Source organism: Tenebrio molitor, chromosome 2, assembly GCF_963966145.1.
Source record: "Tenebrio molitor chromosome 2, icTenMoli1.1, whole genome shotgun sequence".
NCBI classification, from domain to species: domain Eukaryota; kingdom Metazoa; phylum Arthropoda; class Insecta; order Coleoptera; family Tenebrionidae; genus Tenebrio; species Tenebrio molitor.
In genome coordinates, this window is record NC_091047.1 from 2166933 (window position 1) to 2188598 (window position 21666).

A 21666-nucleotide genomic window follows, 5' to 3' on the forward strand; every position below is an offset into this window, starting at 1 on the left:
GCCGAAAAAGCGACACCCTCCACAAAACACTATTAAAACATCTATGACTATAAGCGCTTTTCGGGGGTTTTTTGCCCGATGGGCGCAATTACTCACGGCCGGAGTTTTTCCGGGGAAAAAGCGCCGTTTTTCACCGCCTCTATTGTGCTAATTGCGAATTTGTTTTTTAACGGGGGACCCACGTAAAACGCTCACAGCGAATTATTAGCAATCTACCCCCGGAATATATAATGTAATACGTAGACGAGTGCTGTTAAAAATAACGAGCTTTTTGCTCGAGAGCCCTAAGTTCGCCGATGAAAGAGCTAGTTTAATATAAAATATATGAGAGAACAATGCCGGCGAAACGAAGGGTGGATTGAGCTTTATCAGTCCGTAATATCGGGGGTTCGTTTTTAAAATTTATGTGTTCATACATGCAGTGCATTATTCAATTTTCGAACAAAGGCGCGCGCCTTCCACTTATTTTTAATAAATGTGTAAATCACCATCGATTTAATTAGACCGGAGGGACGCCGCCGCCGTCCCTCGACTCCCTCCGACCGACATAATTCAGAATTATGCCCTAATGCCCCCAAATCCGTCGATGCTCGCACATGACAAGGACACGCGCTCGCATCCTCCAGGAGCAGGCACGGAACTCCAATAAAAAACCGGATAATTTGCCACCTTCGCATCTTATCTCGCCCCGAAAACAGCCACCGGGCCACAAAGAGCCGCCATCTCGGGGGAAATGTTCAAAATGCGATGGAGCGAGCACCAGAACGTGGAGCCCCGGAGAACTCTATCTGATGGATGCGGCCGCCGCTTAATTTCACTCGAAATCTTCATTAAAAACGTTGTTTGTTTTACTCCGACGGACAAATAAAGTTCAAAGTGACGACGACTTCGCTAAGCAAAAACAGAAATAAATAAGTCCCGGAGTCGCATCAATTAATCCGGTTTTCTCTAAAATGTTGTCTTTCCTTTGAAGTGCGAGCATTTTTTATGTTTCGGTCTTCCATACACAACATTTCCTGGGTCGCTTTCATTCCTTTCTTTCTGACCCAAATCCGTTCTCTTCCACTTGACCCAAAAAGTATTGTGTTCATTTCTTATTTTTAGCTCATGTATATAATGCTCCCGATACTATTTTTGCCCAATAATAATTAATTACTTCTTTAAAACAATTTCTACTCGCTCAATTATCAACCAACTTCTTTCAAACTTTTCCATTCTTCCAATAACTCCCGCAAAATATTTAAAAGCTCAACGTGAATTCAAAGCAAACAGATCAGGGGTTGGACAGGGGATGATGACGTTTCCCCCAGGGCTCCAATACAGGACCCTTTTTGTTTTTGGTTACTAACTATAGGTATCTGCTGCGTTCTTAACAACAAAAATCGCCGTAAACTGACAATTTAAGGCAATATTTTTGTGTTATCATCTGCCAGAGGGTCACAGGATAACGGAAATTCCTTTATTTTCCCATTGATAATACATCATGTATGGAAGTTGTTAGAATCACAAAAATACTACAATAGGCGACCGTTTCAACCAATTGAAACGGAAAATTCACCAAAAAGGAGAAGGTTTCCACCTTACTAGCCTGATTTGGTTTCCTTCCTTACTCCTGAGTCTCGCAAAATTCTTTATTGGAGCTCAAAGCGTGACTTGACGAGTATGACTTTCGATGAGAGTACTGTTGCGTGCATCTTAGTAAAAGTAAAAATTACTTCCATAGGAGAAGAGCATTGTTTCATTATCCAGTCTGAAACTTTGAATCGTTCCTCGCATTTGCCGTTTGCCTGTCCGGCGGAGTTGGTAGAAAAGGTAAAACTTCTTCGGCATTTTTGAAATAAACCGGTCACCGTCGACCCGGCGGCTTTATCCCCGGTCTTCGGTCGGCAAATCCGAAAATCCCCAAAGCCCCCCGGAAGAGATAAATTGCCGTTTTGCAACTCGGCCGTGTGAAGTTGCGCATTATCTTGTTGAAAAGACGAGATGAAGAGCCGTGGAGTTTATCGTCTCACCGGCGCGTTAGTTCCCCTTTTTCGGCGTGGCATTTAAATTTTAAAAGCGCGTTTGTTTTTACAACCCGCACCAAGTCACCGTTCGAAGCCCCCGGAACCAGAAACGTAGAAGCGATAACTCGCCCCTCGCCGAAACAACAACGATAATGATAAATATTTAATAATCCGGCAACTTCTGGCCGTAGTCGTCATATTTTTATGTTTATGCGGCCGCAAAATGTGCAGACGTGGCGCATCTTAATCCTGACATGTAAATGAGAGGCATTAAAGGTCCGCGTGCACATCCCTCCGGTTGCCGGCGAATTTAGACGTAAAATTTTATACACACATAAAGTGTCTAAATTAACTCCATAAAAGCCGAAAAAGTTGGGAAATTGTTTCGGTCGTTATTCTATTTTAGAACTTTAAATTAAGGGCGGCGATTACGACGGAAATAATGGAGTGCTTCGAGGTACCTCCAACCGTAATATATTTTTAAGGGAAGCCACCGGGTAAATGCTCGCCGTTGACATGATTAAGGCAGATGCGCGATAATGGCACCGGTGGTGCTGTTGTTCAAAGATATGCCCCGTTGTGTAGGCAACCATTTAAACTTCCACGCTAAAAAGTTGCAGAATCTTGTCAAAAGGCCGGATGCTCGACAGCTACTTGCCTGATTACGAACACCGCACAAAACGACTTTTGTTGGACCAACTTCACGTAGAAACGTCCAACGTTTCGACTCTTTCCGCGATTTCGCCAAACCACCCTGGAGCTTTCTTCCAGTGGAACTTTTCAATTTGGGGGCGGCGCTAGAATCTAATCCGTGCAATATTTACTCGGACCGCGGCGTCCCGAACATAAATAGATAATTGGGTGTCAGCCCGGGGACGGCGGTGACCCCGCGACAAATCACCGGACTCCACCCGGAAAGAAACGGCGCGGTCGGAAAATATCGGAATCGGCTACCGATCGTGGAAGGATTGTGATTTATGATCGGAGTCAGATTTCTCGATTTTTATTCGAGCCAACAAACAGGGTTCCTTTTATATATTTTAGGAGCAGAAACCGAGAAGTCCTATTAAGGAAAAGTTTAAAAGATTGATTCGAGAATCCACCGTGGACCACTCGAAATGCAGTCGCTCAGAAACGAGCCCCGCTCATAAATTTTTATACAGTCCTGGCGGTCGTGTGTCGACTCCAAAACACGTCGATAAATTATAGAAGAACGGCCACCGTATCCCCTCCACCGTAATTGGGGGATGCACACGTGTCGCGGAATCAAACTTACTTCGAGGGGCGGGGGCGCCCCTCGGGGATATTAATCAGGAAACTTACCGCATTGACAGCTGTCATGTCCTTAGGTGCGGGTTCAGACTCTGCTAGGCTGTCGCTCTGGAACAAAATGATTGAATTAGCTATTTATTACGTAGGGGACATCCGGGCAAGCGCCGCCGGAATCATCAAGGCGAACGTGTGGAAAGTTCCCTTCTAAACAATCCCCGTTATTTTTATTGCTCGAAGCCCGGAATTCTAACTGGAGCATTTCAGACACAAGTTTTGAACTGCTGAACTTTTATATTGTTACAGCTTTCAGTTATTGACTCGCGTCTATTAGTTCTCCAGATATATACAGTCCTGAAAAAACAGTTTTGTTTGTGCTGGCGGGAATTTTTTCCCCCTCTGTTGTTATTTTGCGCACGAACGGGGTGAGTCCGGGGCGATGGATCGATAATAAAATTAATTTACACGCCGACGTCGGGTACCTGAGTTCCAATTAAATCAGACAACGCTTACAAGGTTAATTAATATTTAGAATACATCTTAAATATGGTAATAAATACTACTTTATGAATATTCTGGATGCGGGGCCGTGACGAATGGTTTTTCTCCCCGGCCATATCTTCCCTTATTTAACCTGGATGATTTTAATAGGAGTGTTAATCAAGCCCCATGCATTTAAATTAAATCTCTGTCGCAATTAACCTGTTTGAATGATGAATAAGCCGTGGCGGGCGAGTTATCCAGTCTTATTCCAGTCACGGACGGCCGGAATCTTCCCGGATTTTTCCCTCTATGAGGGGGAGCAAATTTTTGCACAAAGTTTTCAATTGGATTTGGTTTCGCCACGGGCCTATTTTTAGTATTGCAGAAGTGATTCCGCGAGCACCTAAACGAATTTCGCTTAAAAGTACTGGAACGGGAGCCGTCGCCGACGCCCCATTTCTCCCCCCTCAAAACATTCTCCCGTCGACTTGTTTGTCCGGCATAATTGCACCGGCAGTACCATCAATAATTCCTGCGCTTTCTTGAGACTAATGCGACGCCGGTCAAACGAGCTGTCGTTTATTTCGGTCAACATGTCAATGACGGCTCGTTTGTACTCGAGAGAGGAATTATTTCGATAGCTCGCTCCTTAATTGCACGGTGGCACTTCGATAATGTCGTGTCCGACCGCCATTACTCAATACACCCCTTGATATTCGGAATCACGCCACAACACGGCTGCTCCCGCGGGGTCAGATCCGGCGATTAAGGCGGTCCGGGAAAGCGCAATCGCCTCTTCGAGGGTTGTAAATGTATCCACTTGTGCGAGGTCATCTGGAGTTTAATAATGCCCGAGTTGCAGGCTCCTGATGCGGGAATTTAATATCGTTGAGCCGCGTTCAAGAACTAATGTCAGTTAATATTCACAGATAATACAAGTTGATTAAACGGGGTGGGCGAGAGAGAGGGAGAGAGCGAAGGGGCGCACCTTCGCACCACGACGAGATCAAAAGAGATCTTCAAAATTTCGTTTTTAAAACGTTATTTGTGGCAAGGACGAGATGAAAGGGCCCGCGCCGCAGGAATTAATTAATTCCGAACGTGTACGTGTTCGTCATAAATAGAAATATGTATCGGGGGTTGGAGAATTTTTTTCCGGAATAGACTGCGTTCTAGTGCTTTGATGATGTTTCGCTTTGATTGGAGGGAAGCTTGTGCGGAATGGACTTCACTTAATTAAAGGCCTTTTAATATAATTAAAAATATTTAAGCTCTCATACGGAAAATGTTTGTATTAAAACGTTCAATAAAAACCCTTTTGATGTCGGTCCGCCGTACACAAACATCTCCGGAAAACTATTCCCCCTCCCCTCTGGAATTTTCCGGACTGCGTTTTCAACAACTTCGATCTCGATCGTCGCGACCCAATTAGCGGATTCCCTCTGGCGTTTACTTTTCCGTTCCACACATGCAAATCCATCTCCGACGCCATATTGATCGGTGACGTCGTTGCGCCATTAAAACGGTCATGCACTGTACTCGGGTGCGTTATTTTCGCTGCATACGGCGTGCACGAACCGCTCATTGTTAAATTATTCCGTCCCCAGCAATAACCGTAACGTTTTTAAACGATTCAAGCTCTCCCGGAGCACCGGAACTTGATGTTGCCCCAAACAAACTAACCGTCTACTTTATGTCCGCAATTTGTAAGATGTGGACCGCCTAAAACAATAGTTTCATATAAAGTATTGCGCATTATGGCCGCAATTTACTGCAGGCAAGTGTACCGGCCGTAAAAACGTCATAAAAAGCATTGCGGCTAACTTAAGTGTGCGGCACGCTCAGGCGGCCAGGAAAAGATTCGAAACGAACTGGTCCTTGACGATCCTGGAAGGCACAAAATTCAAACGAATATGTACAAAGTTGCAACGGGAAACGAAAATTGGCGCCCAACTGGGGGCCTAGTAGGCAGAATATCGTTGTCCAAAATCACATTTGACAGTTTGCTCTGTCTTGGCGGTTTGTCCTTAACAGGTAGTTTGGCCAATGTGTCAAGAAAAAAACATGAAAACAGTTGTAGTTGAGTCTAGAATGGAGCTTTCGTGGAAATAATAGTTTCGCGTAGAAGTTCCAATTTCCCTTTCACTTTAATTGTTGTGAAAGTGTCAGATGTGGTCGGAGAACGAAATAATTCATTTCGGTTCCTTTTCGTGCAGCTAATGATCGATAAGACGAAGACAACGGGAAAAAAAGAGGCGGCGACAATGGATCCACTTGGGGGTGGGTATCGGCGGGGTCGGGGCGCGAAGTTGGTACTTTTGGAGCGTGTGCAAGGCCGATAAGCCGATTGAGCTGTGGTCGCTACGCAACAGGAAGAGACATGCCGCTGAAGGTGTACAGAAAGGACAAGGTGCCGAAGCGATAAAGCCGCACCAACACACACACAACGCGGGGAAAAAGCATTTCGTGTTATGGTAATACGTATGCAAACACGGAGGGTCACGCAAGCGGCATTACGACAACATAACCGGAACGACGCGGGAAAAATCCGGGAGGGATTTTTGTGTTGTCGAATCGGAGCCGCCACCGAAGGACTCGTCAGTGGGAATTGTGTGCGAGAGCAATTCGACATTAATGACGGCTGCACCCGCCCAAAATAACGTTTTCGATACACCTGACCCAGTTTTTTCGGCGCAGGAGTGAGCGCCCCCACGACATCTTTATTGTTCGGCGACGTTCTCGGAGCAATTTGGACTTTGTTGGGCGCGGATTTATGCGATCCGTATTCTTTCGGCGTGTCACTCCAGTTTAAAATAGACGTTAAGAAACGATGGGCGTCCACGTGCCAATAATAGAACCATGTCGTATTTAAAACGGTTGCATCAGTTGACAGTCGTATTTCATCTGCGCGAAATGGTATTCGTCCTGTCGAAATCTAGTTTCTCCAAGTAATGATGTTCGTGCATTAGAGGAAACTTTGCGAAAATTTCTCTAATAGCTGACGAAAGTTTACGACAGGGTGGCACTAGGAGGTCGCAAAACATTAGTCGATAAAATCAAAACAGACATTAAAGTTCTCGGAATTCTGCATAATTGCCGCAAGATCTGGCTCTTTATCCTTAATTAAAATTAATGCAACAGGGCTTCCCGAGGCTCTCTGTTTTTGTTGCAATCTGGAAAGTATTCCGCATCCGCTGCTTTTATTAGTGCTGTCATGGATTGTGGTTTTCTCTCCCCAATAAAACTATAACCTCTTCTATTCCAGACCATAAAATACTCCACAACACCAACAAATCTCAAAGAACAAGTTCTTCCCCTTCTTCGATCCACTGTTTGATAAATTATTTCTTTCTTTTACCGCACCTAGGAAAAAAGCTGCCATATTGATCACACCAGTTACTTTCTAAAGAGAAAGTGCCCCTTCGTGAGTAATATACATTCTTCAAAAGCTCAGTCGAAAACTTCTTCTTGGTAGGATCTTTCTTCCCTTTCGGGATCCACTTAAGATCTTATATTTTCAAAACAGTGTTCGATTCCATAAACTGAAGATTCTTCAGCCTTATCATCATTATTCCAATGATTCCAAACAATACATAACTTCATTTGTTCGATACCTCCCTAGAAAGTGAGTCTTTATCCATAGTTATCAGTGGGTTTTTCTTTCATTCACTTCACTTTCGCTCATCGTTTTTCGCCCACTGTCTTTCACTCACTGGTTTTCATTCTCGCAAAGTTACAGACTTACTTTCTAAGGAGGTATCGAACAAGACTAAATACAGCACTCGAGACTCAGGCCGCTTTCGTTCACTTGAATTGCATCGTCCACGCAATTCGCGTGAACGAAAGCTTTGCCTTCCTCACTCTTACTGTAAATACATGATTATTGCTTCCATTTTCTCTCATCTTTTGTTCCCAACAAGCTATTCACATAGTATTCGTAATTTTTACCATCAAATAAGACACGAAATCTTTTTTTTATTTAGTTTTTTGTGAAGTTATTTCGTAACGTTCTAGTTGCAGCGTTGTTCCTGCTGTGTCTTCTGCCAAATCGCATTATTCCATTTTTCCAGGTCCGTAAGTAGCTTTAAAGCCGCAAGTAATTCAACAGAAAATTTCTACGTGGGCTTAATATCCTCTAAATAACGTTTTCGAGTAAATTCCTCTATCGCTTCATTATCATTAGGGGAATGCCTCATTTCCTGTTCGAAACTCTCAACTCCTTAAGCTCTCGAAGTAGGGAATCGTCGTTGTTTCATCACCTGCTCCTGATTTATACTCGTACATATCAAAATAGAAATATTATGATTGTTGGCGGTGCGAGATATTTCGCAGAGAACCCGACCGGTGGGTGGGGAATTTTAGATTTACGGTAAACAGGATAAAACATGTCCATACTGCTTACCATAAAAAATGTAGCGCGCTTAAAATCTGTTTATTAAATTGACGATTTTAATTAATTAGGCGGAGTGGTGAGAGAGTGCAGCATGTGCGAGCTCCATGCACATGTTTATGAATGGAGTACTCAGCAGTCGAAACGGTACGAAGGAATTCTAATTTGAGAGCAGAAGGAAAAGGGATTTTTTTTGTGAGACTCCATAAACAGGATGCCGGATCGATTCATCATGTTTCAATCGTCGTCAGGGATCTGCGCCCCCGAAATCCGAACTCGTGAAGAATCCGTGATTAGTCGGCAACAAAACCGGAGCCCCGCTATCAATAATAATTCCCCGATATCGGCACGATCGGCGACACCGCATCGAGCGATGATCATTAGCCGGAAGAAAAGTAATTAATTTCCGGGACGAATCGTTATCGTTTCCAGCATTAAATCAAAGCGTGGCGGTCTCGGTTTTCACCTAGTTCGTGGGGCGCTGCCGCCCCCGAAACAAATCGACCTCTGGGACGCCGCCGCCGCTTCTTTATTCGATAAGCGTACTCGAAGACGTACTCGTGCGGCATGCCGAATGTCGGGAAAAACGCCGGCGGCGGCTTTTAATTAAACTCGATCGGGGGGATCGATCGACGAGTTGGTGTCACTGCCGGAGCGGTACTTACGATCCAGCTGAGCATGCTGTCCGACACTCCCGTACACTGTGGTGTCCGATCGGACGCTAGAGTTGAACGGGTGTCATGTCACATCTTCGCGAGGGGGCCGAAAGTCGTCGCCCCACGTCATCAAACCGCAATTATGCGACACCAAACGGGAGATATTTGGGCCAGCGTAGACGCAATCAAAACACACGCTATTAGACGACCGAAATGCTTGTTTTGGACGCGTCCACGTACACATTTAAACTAGTATCTGTTTAGCATGAGCGACGTCGCGACGATGGTCACGACGCCCACCTGACCAACACTCATTTATATGTATCAGAGTTACTCAAAAGTTCCTGGCCCATTAGATATTTTTGTCACTGGTATCAGTGAGTCAGGCGCGATTAATCCGATCTCAAAAATAAACCGAGTCGACTCCATTTTCTTAGAAAAACAACAAATATCTCCGCATTATACTGTTACCATCGTGCACGCCAGTCCCAAACAGTTTTATAATTAGACCTGCAATAAAGTTTAATTATCAAGGATAACTGCTATTCGATAACAAACAAATATTGCGGTGCAGCAGCGTCGCTAAAAATACGCACAACCGCAATTCGCATTTCTGATGGTGCGTGCCTTCCGATCGCGAGGAACGGATCTGGAGCACATTTCCGTCGGCGCTGAGGTGCACATGCAGTAAACAAAGCCATAATTCAAGGTTACGTGAAAATATTCTGACAATATCCAAACATTTGTTTTTCTTTTTTGAATCGCAACAACTGTTCGCTAATTTATTGCGGCGTGGAGGCTGGAACTGCGGGGAGGATTCTAAAATTAATCGTTCCACCACTCGTTGACCTTTACGCACGCGAGCCGCACATTCCCCAGGATCACTTTACTCCAGAATAAGACTCATCAACAACATGAAGGGAGTCGATTTTCACACGCAAAACCCGAACCCGACCAATCTATTTCGATTTGATTCGCCAAATCCCTCCTCCCACCGACAACCCAACCCCTCAAAAAATCCTTTTCCAAGAAACTCCTCTTCTCCTTTACATTCTACTGAAAAAGAATTTTTTTGTGCAACCGTGCGCGAAACGAGCACTTCGCGCACCTAAAGCAGGCCGCGAAATTGGATTTCGCGGCCTGTTTTAGGTATGCTCGTTTCGCGTACGGTTGTATAAAAATATGTTTACTGAAGTTATGGATCGATAATTTTCAATTTCATTTCTTCCCTTTTTTATGAACGAAGACACTCGACTGTTTTCAAGCAAAAAGGTACCAGTCAAAAAATCCTCCTCTTCGAAACTTCTCTTCTCCGTGCACCGTTACAATAGATTTAAAAAATATTCTTGCAATTTTACCAAAATAAACATAATGACACTCCGAACAAACCTGAAATAACGTTATTATTATGTTCTGACCCCGCGACCTGCTCCGAAGAACCACCTGGGCTAACAAAAGGTCAGCAATTACACAACGACGGCCACGGCTTCACCTGGAAAACGTTAAATTCCTAAAAATATAAGTAGCAAAACTTAAGTTATCACGTGATGTCACGTCTAAGTCACATTTGACATTAAAAAAACAAATCGCTGAAAATGGACAAGTGTTTAACATGCCCCTAGAGTCCCTTACAGAGTCGCTCCCTTAAATGGATTGTAAAAAAAGGATTTCAGGAACTGGGTTAAAGTGAAAGTGTCACCTGGTCGGGCTCAAGCCATGGTGTCATGGTGAGCCACCGTCCGGATTACGGTGTAACGAACTGCACCGGGGTCACGCCGCGACCCGATCTACCAGCGGTCCCAAAACACAACACAACCTCACATTTGACACTTTGTTCGCAATTTGTCTATCGCAACCTAAAAAAAGTTAGACCGACCACATCTTCACAGTTTGACAATTAAATCTGGGGAGCGTTGTGATTTGGAATGATCGCGGGCAGTGTGACATAACCTCAAATTTCACATTAATCAATTAGCGAGTTAATCCCGACACAACCGCGAGATTTACACTAATTAAGCTCTAATTTTAATTTCTACGAAATTTACACGCTTTAATAAGCAGTCTCACTTTAGTACGCGAAGTTCATTAAAATAAAACCGCGGCAGACGTCAATTACGTCAGAGTGGATGTATTACTGCCAACATCTGAAAAAATTTAATCCCCTCGCAAATCCCGTGAAAAGGTCCCGGTCAAAGGATCATTTACACGTTTTTCGCGACGCGTCATTTTTATTACAATTGCGTTGCAGACAATCAAGCCGTGATAAATAATAGTCTGGTAATTTGTCAAAAAGTACGGTCAGGTTGGTAACACGATTAAGAAACTTCAAACGGGCCGCTGTCAAATACAATTTTTCGAGGTCTGTTATTGGAAATTTCGTGATGTTGGAGTGTAATTAGGCGGTGAGTAAACGTATAAAATTATTTTCCGATGGCTGTGTTTGCACTCGACGGCTGTATTAAACTTGACCGCTTTATTGACGAATTTTAAATGTGAGGTTATGTTTGTGTTTGTGTTATGATTATGAGTGATAATAACGAGCTTTATTGACTGTTACAGGAAATCTTATGGGGAATAAATTCGTTCGGGGGCTCCGGTGCACCTCTCGTCGACAGCCACAACGTTCATGCTTCAAAATAAAGTCCGCCCCACAGTTCCATTAGTTTTATTACATTTCCATTTATCGCCCCTATTTGGTCTTGCTCCCGCGACTTGCGCTGCACAATTAGCGAAAACAGTTGCGTCGGTTTACCTGAAGGGTGCAGTTGAAGCCGGCAAAAATCGCGTCCAGGGAAGAGCCATTAAGTCCGACGAAATTTATAGTTTAGAAAAGCGACACGGAGCAGGGTTTTTGAATAAAAAGCAAGTGGGAGGAGAAAAAATACGACTAGATGTTAACGGTCTGGAGCAGCGAAAAAGTTATTTAAATGGTGAAAAGAGAAAAGCGAATTGGGGCGCCGCTAACTGGCGAATTTTTCCGGTTCTCGGTGCAGTTGCACCGCGTGACGTCATCAAATATGACGATTTACGTCATCGAGGCTCCCTGGTAACAAGCCAAAAAATGTGGGGCCCCTAAAAATAGCCGGGTCTGTTGAGTCTGCAGATTAATCACACTTTGGGCCCACTCGAAATTGTTTCACAGATAAGGACGTAAATGCATCCCCGAAAAGAAAGTTCCTTGGCCATAAACTTGGGAAAAATGACGGCATAAATCTCGACGGCGGAGTTTAATGACAATTAGTTTTCTGCGTTTACCGCAACTTGATCGCATTTTCCTGAAGCAATTGCCAACATTTCACAAAAACAGTCGAGACGGCCAAGTTTCCGTCAAGGTCGTTATTTCTGTATCAAACAGCGGTCCTTAACAAAACCGTTTGTCTCATTAATATAAATAATCGAAGGACGGGAAAAACAAGATGGCCCCCGACCGCAAGATCCGCCGATGAATAATGAACGGCGACATCTGTGACGTGCGGCCTGGAGGACGGGAAGATATACGGGGGTGGGTTTTAAACGGTCGCGATTAATTTTAAAGTGCAGGGCAGGGTGGGTTTTATCGCCGCCCACGCGCACCATTAACAAACAATTTTTGTTTAGAGTTCTCCGACGTTTACGGGGGCAAATAACAATGACGTTTATTGGGAGTAAAACCGTTGTAAAAGTCGGCGGCGGAGTCGCGCAGGGAGGACCGCCAGATCACGGCAGTTTGATTGAGTAACGAGAACGACAGATGATTTTATTGTGGCTGTTAGTTTTGAAACGAGAACCGGACGAGCAAGCATTAACCGGCCCCAGACGGAACGAAAGGTTCGCGATAAATGTAAACATAAAAAAACACGGCCGAATTTGCAACTTAAATCCGGCCGCACGTGGTGCCAACATAAATTCCGCTAAGCCAACTTTTCATATTTTTCCATATTGTTATCACCTCGATGCGGCCCGGAATGGATTCATATTTCGCTGTACTGTCATAACTCCCTTCCGAAATCGTGTTTTCGTCCGGGAGGAGCCTTGACTCCATTCCAAAAACACACCATCAGCGAGGATTAAAATTCCGGGGCGGCGGGGGCGGCCGCCGATCCACCGCAAGATAACGCACCGGCTATGTTTGGTGATTCCGTCGGAGATTTACGCGGAATGGCCGCAATAAAACGTCAACTTTATTGAGTCGCTTGTAGGTGTTTTTTCGAGATTATTTTCTCGAACGGCCTGTAAACAAATGTAATTTAACCGTGGATTGTTTTACAGTTGGCGAAGAATTAAATTAGCAGTTAATGTGTTTACGTTCGACTTATACACCGTGGATAAATCACACAAACTTTGCCCTATTTTTAACGGGATTTATTGCCGAAACTCCGCTGGCAAAGGGAAGGTGGTCATTGTCAGAGTGATTCATTGAGAGCGCCCCGACACGTGTTATTAATTTTTTTTTCGCCGTTTTTTATCGATTTCCGACTAATTTCACTCTGGCCGATCTGTGCAACGTTCGGAATAGTAAATATCGCTTGAATTATTCATTCAGCGATCCCACCAGATCACCCATCTATTTTAGTTATGATTTTATAACTTCTTATTTAAATTTTACGGTTGTTTCACGATTTTTTCGACCAACAAACCGACGCATTACGACCTTTTTATTAGCTTTGTTTCCAATCGAACTACTCCCGCCGCAAATCCATCATGGCCGACTCACCATGGTGGACTCGTGTTATTATACAACAGGCGTTTTGCTAGGATATCAAAAGAACAAGCGCCGTTTGATGTTTTGTAATATAACCATCAGAAAGAAAAGCAGTTACTTGTGGTGGCTTTATGTTTGTTTTCATAACTGCTCCGACCCACTGCAACTCATCGCATTCGCATCACCATAAACAGAGCCACTGCGAAGATTCGAGATCCGGCTCGAAGGACCGACACTCGAAATTGCGAACGGACAAAAAATTGCAAGTTGATAAAAATGTTCATCTGAATCGATCGCTGGCAAATGTGAATTTTACTTTTGTTCATTTTGTACAGACGACCGGTTTGCAGCAGGAAGTATCGGAAAGGAAATAATAACAAATGGAAGACGTACGCAGGTCTGACAACGAACGAGACCGAGTCGTAAAATTAAACTGGCAGGAAGATTTTCTGAGGAGCTTTTTTAATAGTTGGAATTTTCCGAAAAGCTGTGGCACGTCCCGAACGAAAGCGGGTCGGAGTATTTTTTGTGTTTTCGCCGAATTCCGGATCGGAATTAACGTGTGTACAGTGGAAGATATCTGGCGCGTAAACAGGTCGAGAGAAAATATTGTGTTCTGGTAGAAACAGATTGTTTATAAAGTGGATAGTGTGGCGGGAAAGACAAGGAAAGAAACGTTCAATTTCCGAGATTTCTTTGAGGTGCGGGAGGAAGTATTGGTGGTGAAGGCAAGAAACAATGGGCGGTGTAAATTGTGTACGGGCGAAAATTTATTCTGGTGTGAGTCAGTGTGTTATGCGTACACAACCCACCAAGGTTCCCACGCCGCTGTTCAATATAACAATGTGTTGAAAAAAAGAGTAAATATTTCACGAAAATCGTTGTAATTTGAGCGGAAATGGATCACGCCTCCGCATGAAAGCTGATTTATAAATGATGGTAATAACGTAATTGGAGGGAAGGGCACTAATAACACAAACAGAAGGAATAGGCATGTGAGCGGTGGAAACGAGCTCCTGACGGAAGAAGCGTCGGGAAGAAGACAAAGAGAGTGTCGGGAAGCGCTCCAGAAATTAGATGCGGAGCTGGAATGGATGTCAACCTGACGAATCGAACGTACTCGCGCGCTTATAAAATCCATATTAATAACCGTTGAGTCATCCTTCGGGACACATCTGCGGATCTAAGTCTAGGCATAAAATATTTAACGGCCAATATGTAAACTAAAAAAAGACGCCGGTAAAGTACAACGTGTGCCAAGTATGATAAGTAAGAAGTGTCGCGTCCTGTCTCGTCCTTTTCGGCGGTCCGTAATGAGGAGGAGTCGCTCCAGGAATGTGGGTCAAGCACGCCACATGATCCGACGCTTTCCGGTTCCTTATCACCCGTACGGCGTACAAATCAGGACCTAATTTCTACACAGGACGGATTAGAATAACAACGCAGCGAGACATAAAATCCAATCAAAACCGTGTACGTGTGGGTGTGCGTACGAGAGGGTTGATAGATTGATACATTGCGTGACCATCAATCCACGTTATTCCCATAAAACATAATTGCACCCTCCTAATGCACACTTTCCAGCTTGATAAATAATACATGATCAATCAATAAACGTCCGTTGTGGTGTTTTTCAGCCGTGCCGGATCTGATTCGATGCAAAACGGACACCGTCCCCGCACGCTTGGGGAATTCGCGGTGTATCGGCAGGAATTTATTTTTAAATTAAGAATAGTGCCAAGAGATTCTTTGCGACATTTAATTATAAACGCGACACAATGAGACGTCAAGCGATTATTTACTGGGACACTACTATTAAACTAATCGCGGCCTATTTCCAAACGCGAGATTTAAAAGGGTGGAAGCTCGAAGGTTGGCGGCGGCGGCGGATAAATTCGACCGATCATCGCGGCGGCCGCGTTATCACCGGCCAATCATCCACGTTCCTGGTGCGGATGTTTGATTTTTTTAGAATTGTTTTGGAAACGGTCGCCGGTTAAAGATGGCGGTGGCAGCAACAGCTGTTTCTTCTCATGATTTATGATTTCTCCAAGTCACAGCTGAATTTAGCGGCGCCATCTTTTTTCTTGTGATGTTGCTAACGTTCGAAAGGGTGACAACCGCAGGTGGCACAATTAGATGCGGATTTCTCGAATGCAATAAAAGTGTCCGAAACGTCGTAACTCAAGACGGGATCAGGAGGATTCCGAGCGAACGAACGGATCCGCGAATTTAGAAAGATTCCCGAGTATAACGTTTTAAGCTTCTTTTGGAAGACGGAGAATAAGGTCAAGTGGCGGAACTACTGATTTAAATGGGAACCTAAGTAGAGCTAGTTGGAAAGATTTATTGAGATTCTTCCAGATTAGCCCCAGAAAGAGTTTAAGTGCTCTGTTCTGAAGTGTAGAGACGGGAAGACCATCCAACCACCACACCTACCTCTGGATGGTCACTCCTTCAGTCTCTCGTTTCAACAATTACTAGAATCATGGAACATTTAAGACATTCTCTAAGATGGAAAAGTTCTTCTGGTGCGACTCTTACTCAGAAGGCGTCAGAACTGTTACGTTAAAGATGAAGTAATTACTCCTTTGCATTTTGTTGTGTTACGATTGCCAAAGACTCGAGAGAGATTGATGTCTGAAAATAGAAAAATGCAAATTGACAGAAAGGAAATGAATTTTGTTTTTTGTAGAGTTTGAAAGGAAAAGATTTTTAAAAAATGAAGCCATCGATCTCGTCGCGCGTCAAATTCGTGCTTGGAAATAACTGTAAATGAAACGGAATGATTCACTGGGCGCATAGATCACTTTGGATTTTTTTATCGAGATATAAATTTAATATATTTTTGAATCGCCATGGCGACAAGTTGAAAACATATTTTTGTTGGCTGGCACCTTCTCGCCTGCCTCCGTGTAAATCAAGAAAACCATCTGTCATCGCGTTACCACCAAAAATTGAAAAATGAAAGTGTCCTTGAGTCGGGACGAACCGGCCGCGTGCAAAGTCGGAAGCGGTGACTTTCCAAGGTGGACCGTCGGCGGCCATGTTGCAACATGGCGGCGGGAACATCTGTGCCAGCTCGGATGAACATTCCTGCGGCGGGAGCGATGATATCACTGTCATAGACATCAGACGAGATGTATTTTTAGTTGTGTCGTTTTTAGCGTGTGACACCTGCACAACGGAAATCGCAATAAGACGAGATCAAAGTGTCAAAGAGACGAGAGTTCATCAGACGGCCTTCTAATAACGGAGGAAGTGGAGGAAGCGATGGGTTCCTCTTCCTGAGACGCGTCGGGCGTTTGGGAGGGGGGGGAGGCGCGTGCGTTTTATTCGTTTTATTTTTGATTTTGTTGTCGCGATCACCTGTCCGTTAGTGTCAAAGTGGCGGCGGTTGCCTAATTTTACGTCTCCTTGAGATGACCGAGCGCCCTCTTTCTCCGTCTCTGCTCCGCCATCGCGGCTTTCCCCGACGGAATGAGGAAAGTCTATATGGAAACGTGGACTTATTTTTATCCGAAACGTACGGCATATTCGCTTCAGTTAACATGCACAAGCACGCTCTTCTATGACGCGTTTTTTATATTTGGACGTATTCCGCCCACGTAGTTTCACTCTTGACTGAGGCCTTTTTCTCTTTGAAGGCTCCACTGTCAAAGGTACGCACAAAAGACATTCCCGACGCTCTTATTACTTCCTCTCTGCAATTGATCACATTATTGGCCGGGCGCCGGATAATGTCTTCCTCGATGCCGAATCTTCTTGCACTCGCGAATTTATGGAAGGCACCGAGATGCGACCGTAAATCACCCGAGGTGCATATTACATCTGAATATTTTATCAATATTATGATGTTTTCATCGGGCAAGTGGTCAGGAAATATAACAGTCTATAAAAGTCGGGCAAAGTGTCTATTTTAAAATCATTCAATGGAAACGTGGGCGCGATATTGGCATCAACACCAACATCTAGTAAATAAATACTTTTGAATACTGAACAGGCTATTAAACCGATGCGGAATTTACGATAAGACCCGATTTCCGATCATCCGTCGACGAACGCTCCAACGTAACTCGCTAAGGAACCGGAACGACCATAAATGTCAAACAAGAAACATTCCAGAAGGCTGAAGGAATCGATCGGAAGATCTCTCTATGCCATCTCACTGGTAGATGGCATAGGGATTCGTGCAACACCCTGCGGACAGCTCAACTGTGATCTACGTCCTCCCAAAATCTCCAAGTCTTCTCTCAAGTTTTGATCACAAATTTCTTCTCTCTATGCCATTTCACTGGTAGATGGCATAGGGATTCGTTCATCACCTTGCGGACACCTCAACTGTGATCTACGTCCTCCCAAAACCTCCAATCTTCTCTCAAGTTTTGATCACAAATTTCTTCTCTCTATGCCATTTCACTGGTAGATGGCATAGGGATTCGTTCATCACCTTGCGGACACCTCAACTGTGATCTACGTCCTCCCAAAACCTCCAATCTTCTCTCAAGTTTGGATCACAAATTTCTTCTCTCTATGCCATTTCACTGGTAGATGGCATAGGGATTCGTTCATCACCTTGCGGACACCTCAACTGTGATCTACGTCCTCCCAAAACCTCCAATCTTCTCTCAAGTTTTGATCACAAATTTCTTCTCTATGGCGTTTGAGTGGTAGATGGCATAGGGATTCGTTCATCACCTTGCGGACAGCTCAACTGTGATCTACGTCCTCCCAAAACTTCCAAGTCTTCTCTCAAGTTTTGATCATAAATTTCTTCTCTATGGCGTTTGAGTGGTAGATGGCATAGGGATTCGTTCATTACCTTGCGGACAGCTCAACTGTGATCTACGTCCTCCCAAAACTTCCAAGTCTTCTCTCAAGTTTTGATCATAAATTTCTTTTCTCTATGACATTTCACTGGTATATGGCATAGGGATTCGTGCAACACCCTGCGGACAGCTCAACTGTGATCTACGTCCCCCCAAAACCTCCAAGTCTTCTCTCAAGCTTTGATCACAAAATTCTTCTCTCTATGCCCTTTCACTGGTAGATGGCATAGGGATTCGTGCAAATATCTTCTCTTTGTCTATGACGGATTCAGTTTTGGACCAAGAAACAACAAAGCTGTGTAAGCTAACCTGTGGAGCAAAAACCTCTACCAAAGTAGTTGTTAAGGAGCGATTCTGAACCAAACCCTTCTAATAAAAGTATATTGTCAATTGCTCTGGAAGAGTAATAACAGTATACCCTCAAGAATATATGTCAAGAATCTGTCTCGTTGAGTCGATGGAGCACGTAGCAGCTACAAAAGATCTGAATTTTGATTTGATGAAGCGAAAGACGCATCGATGCTGATGGTAATTGAGGAATGAAACCGCGAAGGATTTGGAGCTTAAGAAGTAGATGTTCATACGTTCCGTTGTTAAATGAAGAGAGTGCGCTAGCACTTTTGTGTAAGGGAGTCGTTTGAGAAATGAGAATATATCGCTGGAGCTGCTTAATGTGTGCAACGTCAGCCTGGAAGTTGGAGTAGAACGATGGAAATATATTTTGGGCGGGGCTGGAGCGGTCGTCGGGCATTGCATTTCTCTTGTGAAAAATTAAAAGCCCATGCGGCTGTCATCTAAAGAAAAATCGCATCAGATATGGAAGAATAAGTCACGTGCCCCGACAAAAACGATTCGGAATGAATTCCTCTCGGCCGAGCCGCTCCCCGACAGCGTCCGAATTGATGGCGAATTTGTCGTTTCTATTAGTAGCCGCGCTCTTCGTCGTCCATCGGGGATGGCATCCGGAGATAACAAGAGTAATTTATGTAGTTCCATAATTACAGCGTGAGTGTCCGCTCTCCGGCGAAGTTTAAAGTGACTTTTGGTCGTGCGTCCGCACGATAATCCTTTATACAAAAGGGGGCAATACTGTAATTATGCTTTTGTAAAATAAAGTGGACGGAAGCCGGCGGTGGCTTTGGCTATTAACTAAACTGTAACGCGAGATAGGATCCGTGAAGTATTGGGTCATCATTTAGGCCCCCCGGCGGCTGCGTAATGAACTAATGGTCCATGTAGCTCATTGGGTTATCTGTGTAGTGTATATATTGTAGATCCGAGATGCTGATAAAACGGCCATCTACTTCATTTACTCGCTCGTAAATCGTCTCGCTAATAGCCGCTCTACGAACGATTGATTTTTAAAGCTCGCCCTCTTCTTTATTTCAGGTCCTTCATTAAAACTTTATAAATTCTGCCGGCTTTGAACGATCCCGCCCTCCAAAATAAATAGCATCGATTCGAGACGGACGCCCGATTATCATTACGCCTAAATCATGGATGGATGGTCCCCCGGACGGCGTCCAACAAGGCGGTCTCTTCGGCCCGCTCCCGTTCACCGACACTAAATCAGCGACGAATCGCGAGTAAATTTCATGCCAGAAACAAAAGAACAAGTGCTGTTACATTAGACATTAAAGAATTCATAATGCAAGAGAGATAAACGATGGCACATCTCCAAGCTGCGAGAATTGGGCGAGCTGACACGCAGGAATTAAACTTTGTTTTGGGCCATTTGATTTACCACTTATGGGACGTCTTGTGCGCTTTCCCCGAAACACTACATCCACTTCAGAGGCAATAACTCGAGGGGTCGTGACACGTGACGTTTCTTCTTCATTTTATTTGCAAGAAAAGGTGACTTTCCCTATGATTTATAACGCAATTTGGTCGAAAAATGAAATAAAGGAGAGGCGAGGCGACGCCCCAAAAGGACCAAATCGCAAACGTATGGCCGAGAGAAGTTTACATTGCGAGGCGCACCCTCGACTCCGAGTGAAGAAATTTGACAGTTCTGGCACGTGTGCAGCGGTGCACCCGTCTTACGCAACACGGGAAATAATGTAAATAATTAGCTGTGGGACGCAGGAAGAGTGCACGTGTCCACTTGGCGTGAGTCAGTGCGCAAGAATGGCGCTGCGCAGGACCGGAATATTTGGCAAACGAGTGCAATTTGCCTATGTGGGTTAACAGTCTGCAACTAATAATGCACCTGTTCCTTTTCGGTCCCTTTTTCGCAGCACCGTGGGATTTATGGGACGGCGTCGAATTGCAAGTGGATGCATCGACCGATCAAAATTCACTCCGGACTAAAAATAGAGCACAATAAAGCGCTGTTACCTCGATCGAGTCTCGAAGAGGCGAACTCAATTACAGAGCGATTCGTAAAACAAAAGTAAATATATAACAGTGACACGTTTATGATGTCATTAATTTCTCGGATGATCCGGGAGACTTGTCAATTCCCCTCCATACAAACGATCCACCCTTTCGTCTTCCAGCCCAGAAACAATGCCATTTATCATCTCGGGACTTCGACAAACGTCAAACCTAATTACACGACAGACGTGCAGTATTTTCGACGTTCGTTACGTTGGCAGGCGTGCGACCGTTGCCAACGTGCACACACATGCACAAACACCGCTTTTATTGCCGTAATGTAATCTTACACGGTTTTACAGCTGACGTAAACCGGCATAGCGCACAAAAGATCTGCAAAAATACGCTCTCGAAAATAAAACCAGCATTCAATTGTCACCTCCATGACCCACTGTGTTTGTCCGCAAACAGATAAAAATCACGCTGGCTTTGTTCCAGGAGCGAATGTGTTCGTGATAAAAAAAATCAAGTGCCACATTCGTCCAAGAAATAAAAAGTGGAGGCATAATGTGTTTACCCTTCTATCGAACGAGCGATTCCGGAAGAATTATGGACGGATTTTATTGGGCGAAATATCGACGGGGGAGGGAGGGACGCTCGCCCCACCCTCCGGTTCTTATTTATTCGCTATTTAACAGTCCTAATCAGGAACGAGAAGGGTCACCCATAAAAGATGATTTGTGAGCGGCGCCACTGGAGTCTTAAAAAATCGCATAAAGTCCTTTATGGGGGGCGCTGATTTAAGACGGATATACGAAAAGTGGTGCGTTGACGATTTTATGTCTGAGCCGGTTGATTTGGTCCTTAATGACGTGGGGCCCCGGAATGTTAAGGAAATGTGAATTATGAGGAAACATAAAGGCGCCGGAACGATAATTGCCGGGAAACAGTGGCGGCTACTGCATTTAGGCGTCACAGCTTAATGCGGACACTAATCTAATTGAAATCTTTAGAATGGCTGGCATTCCATCCA

At 44.4% G+C, this 21666-nt stretch overlaps 1 protein-coding gene across 6 annotated transcripts in view; it reads right to left on the minus strand.

Moving 5' to 3' along the window:
• Window positions 1–21666, minus strand: part of LOC138123190 (zinc finger protein 541) — a 117004-nt gene that overhangs the window by 84613 nt on the left and 10725 nt on the right. For 5 of the 6 annotated variants that reach the window (XR_011156741.1, XM_069037769.1, XM_069037766.1 and 2 more), the window contains exons 1-2: window positions 8814–9057; window positions 3330–3386 (exon numbers count right to left, since the gene is read on the minus strand). Coding sequence is in view for 5 of the 6 variants with exons in the window: in XM_069037769.1 (XP_068893870.1) it covers window positions 3330–3386; window positions 8814–8828 (72 nt within the window). In the remaining variant the exon portion in view is untranslated. Of the gene's footprint in view, window positions 1–3329; window positions 3387–8813; window positions 9058–21666 lie in introns of those variants that run through there. The other variant, XM_069037767.1, reaches the window with a different exon arrangement.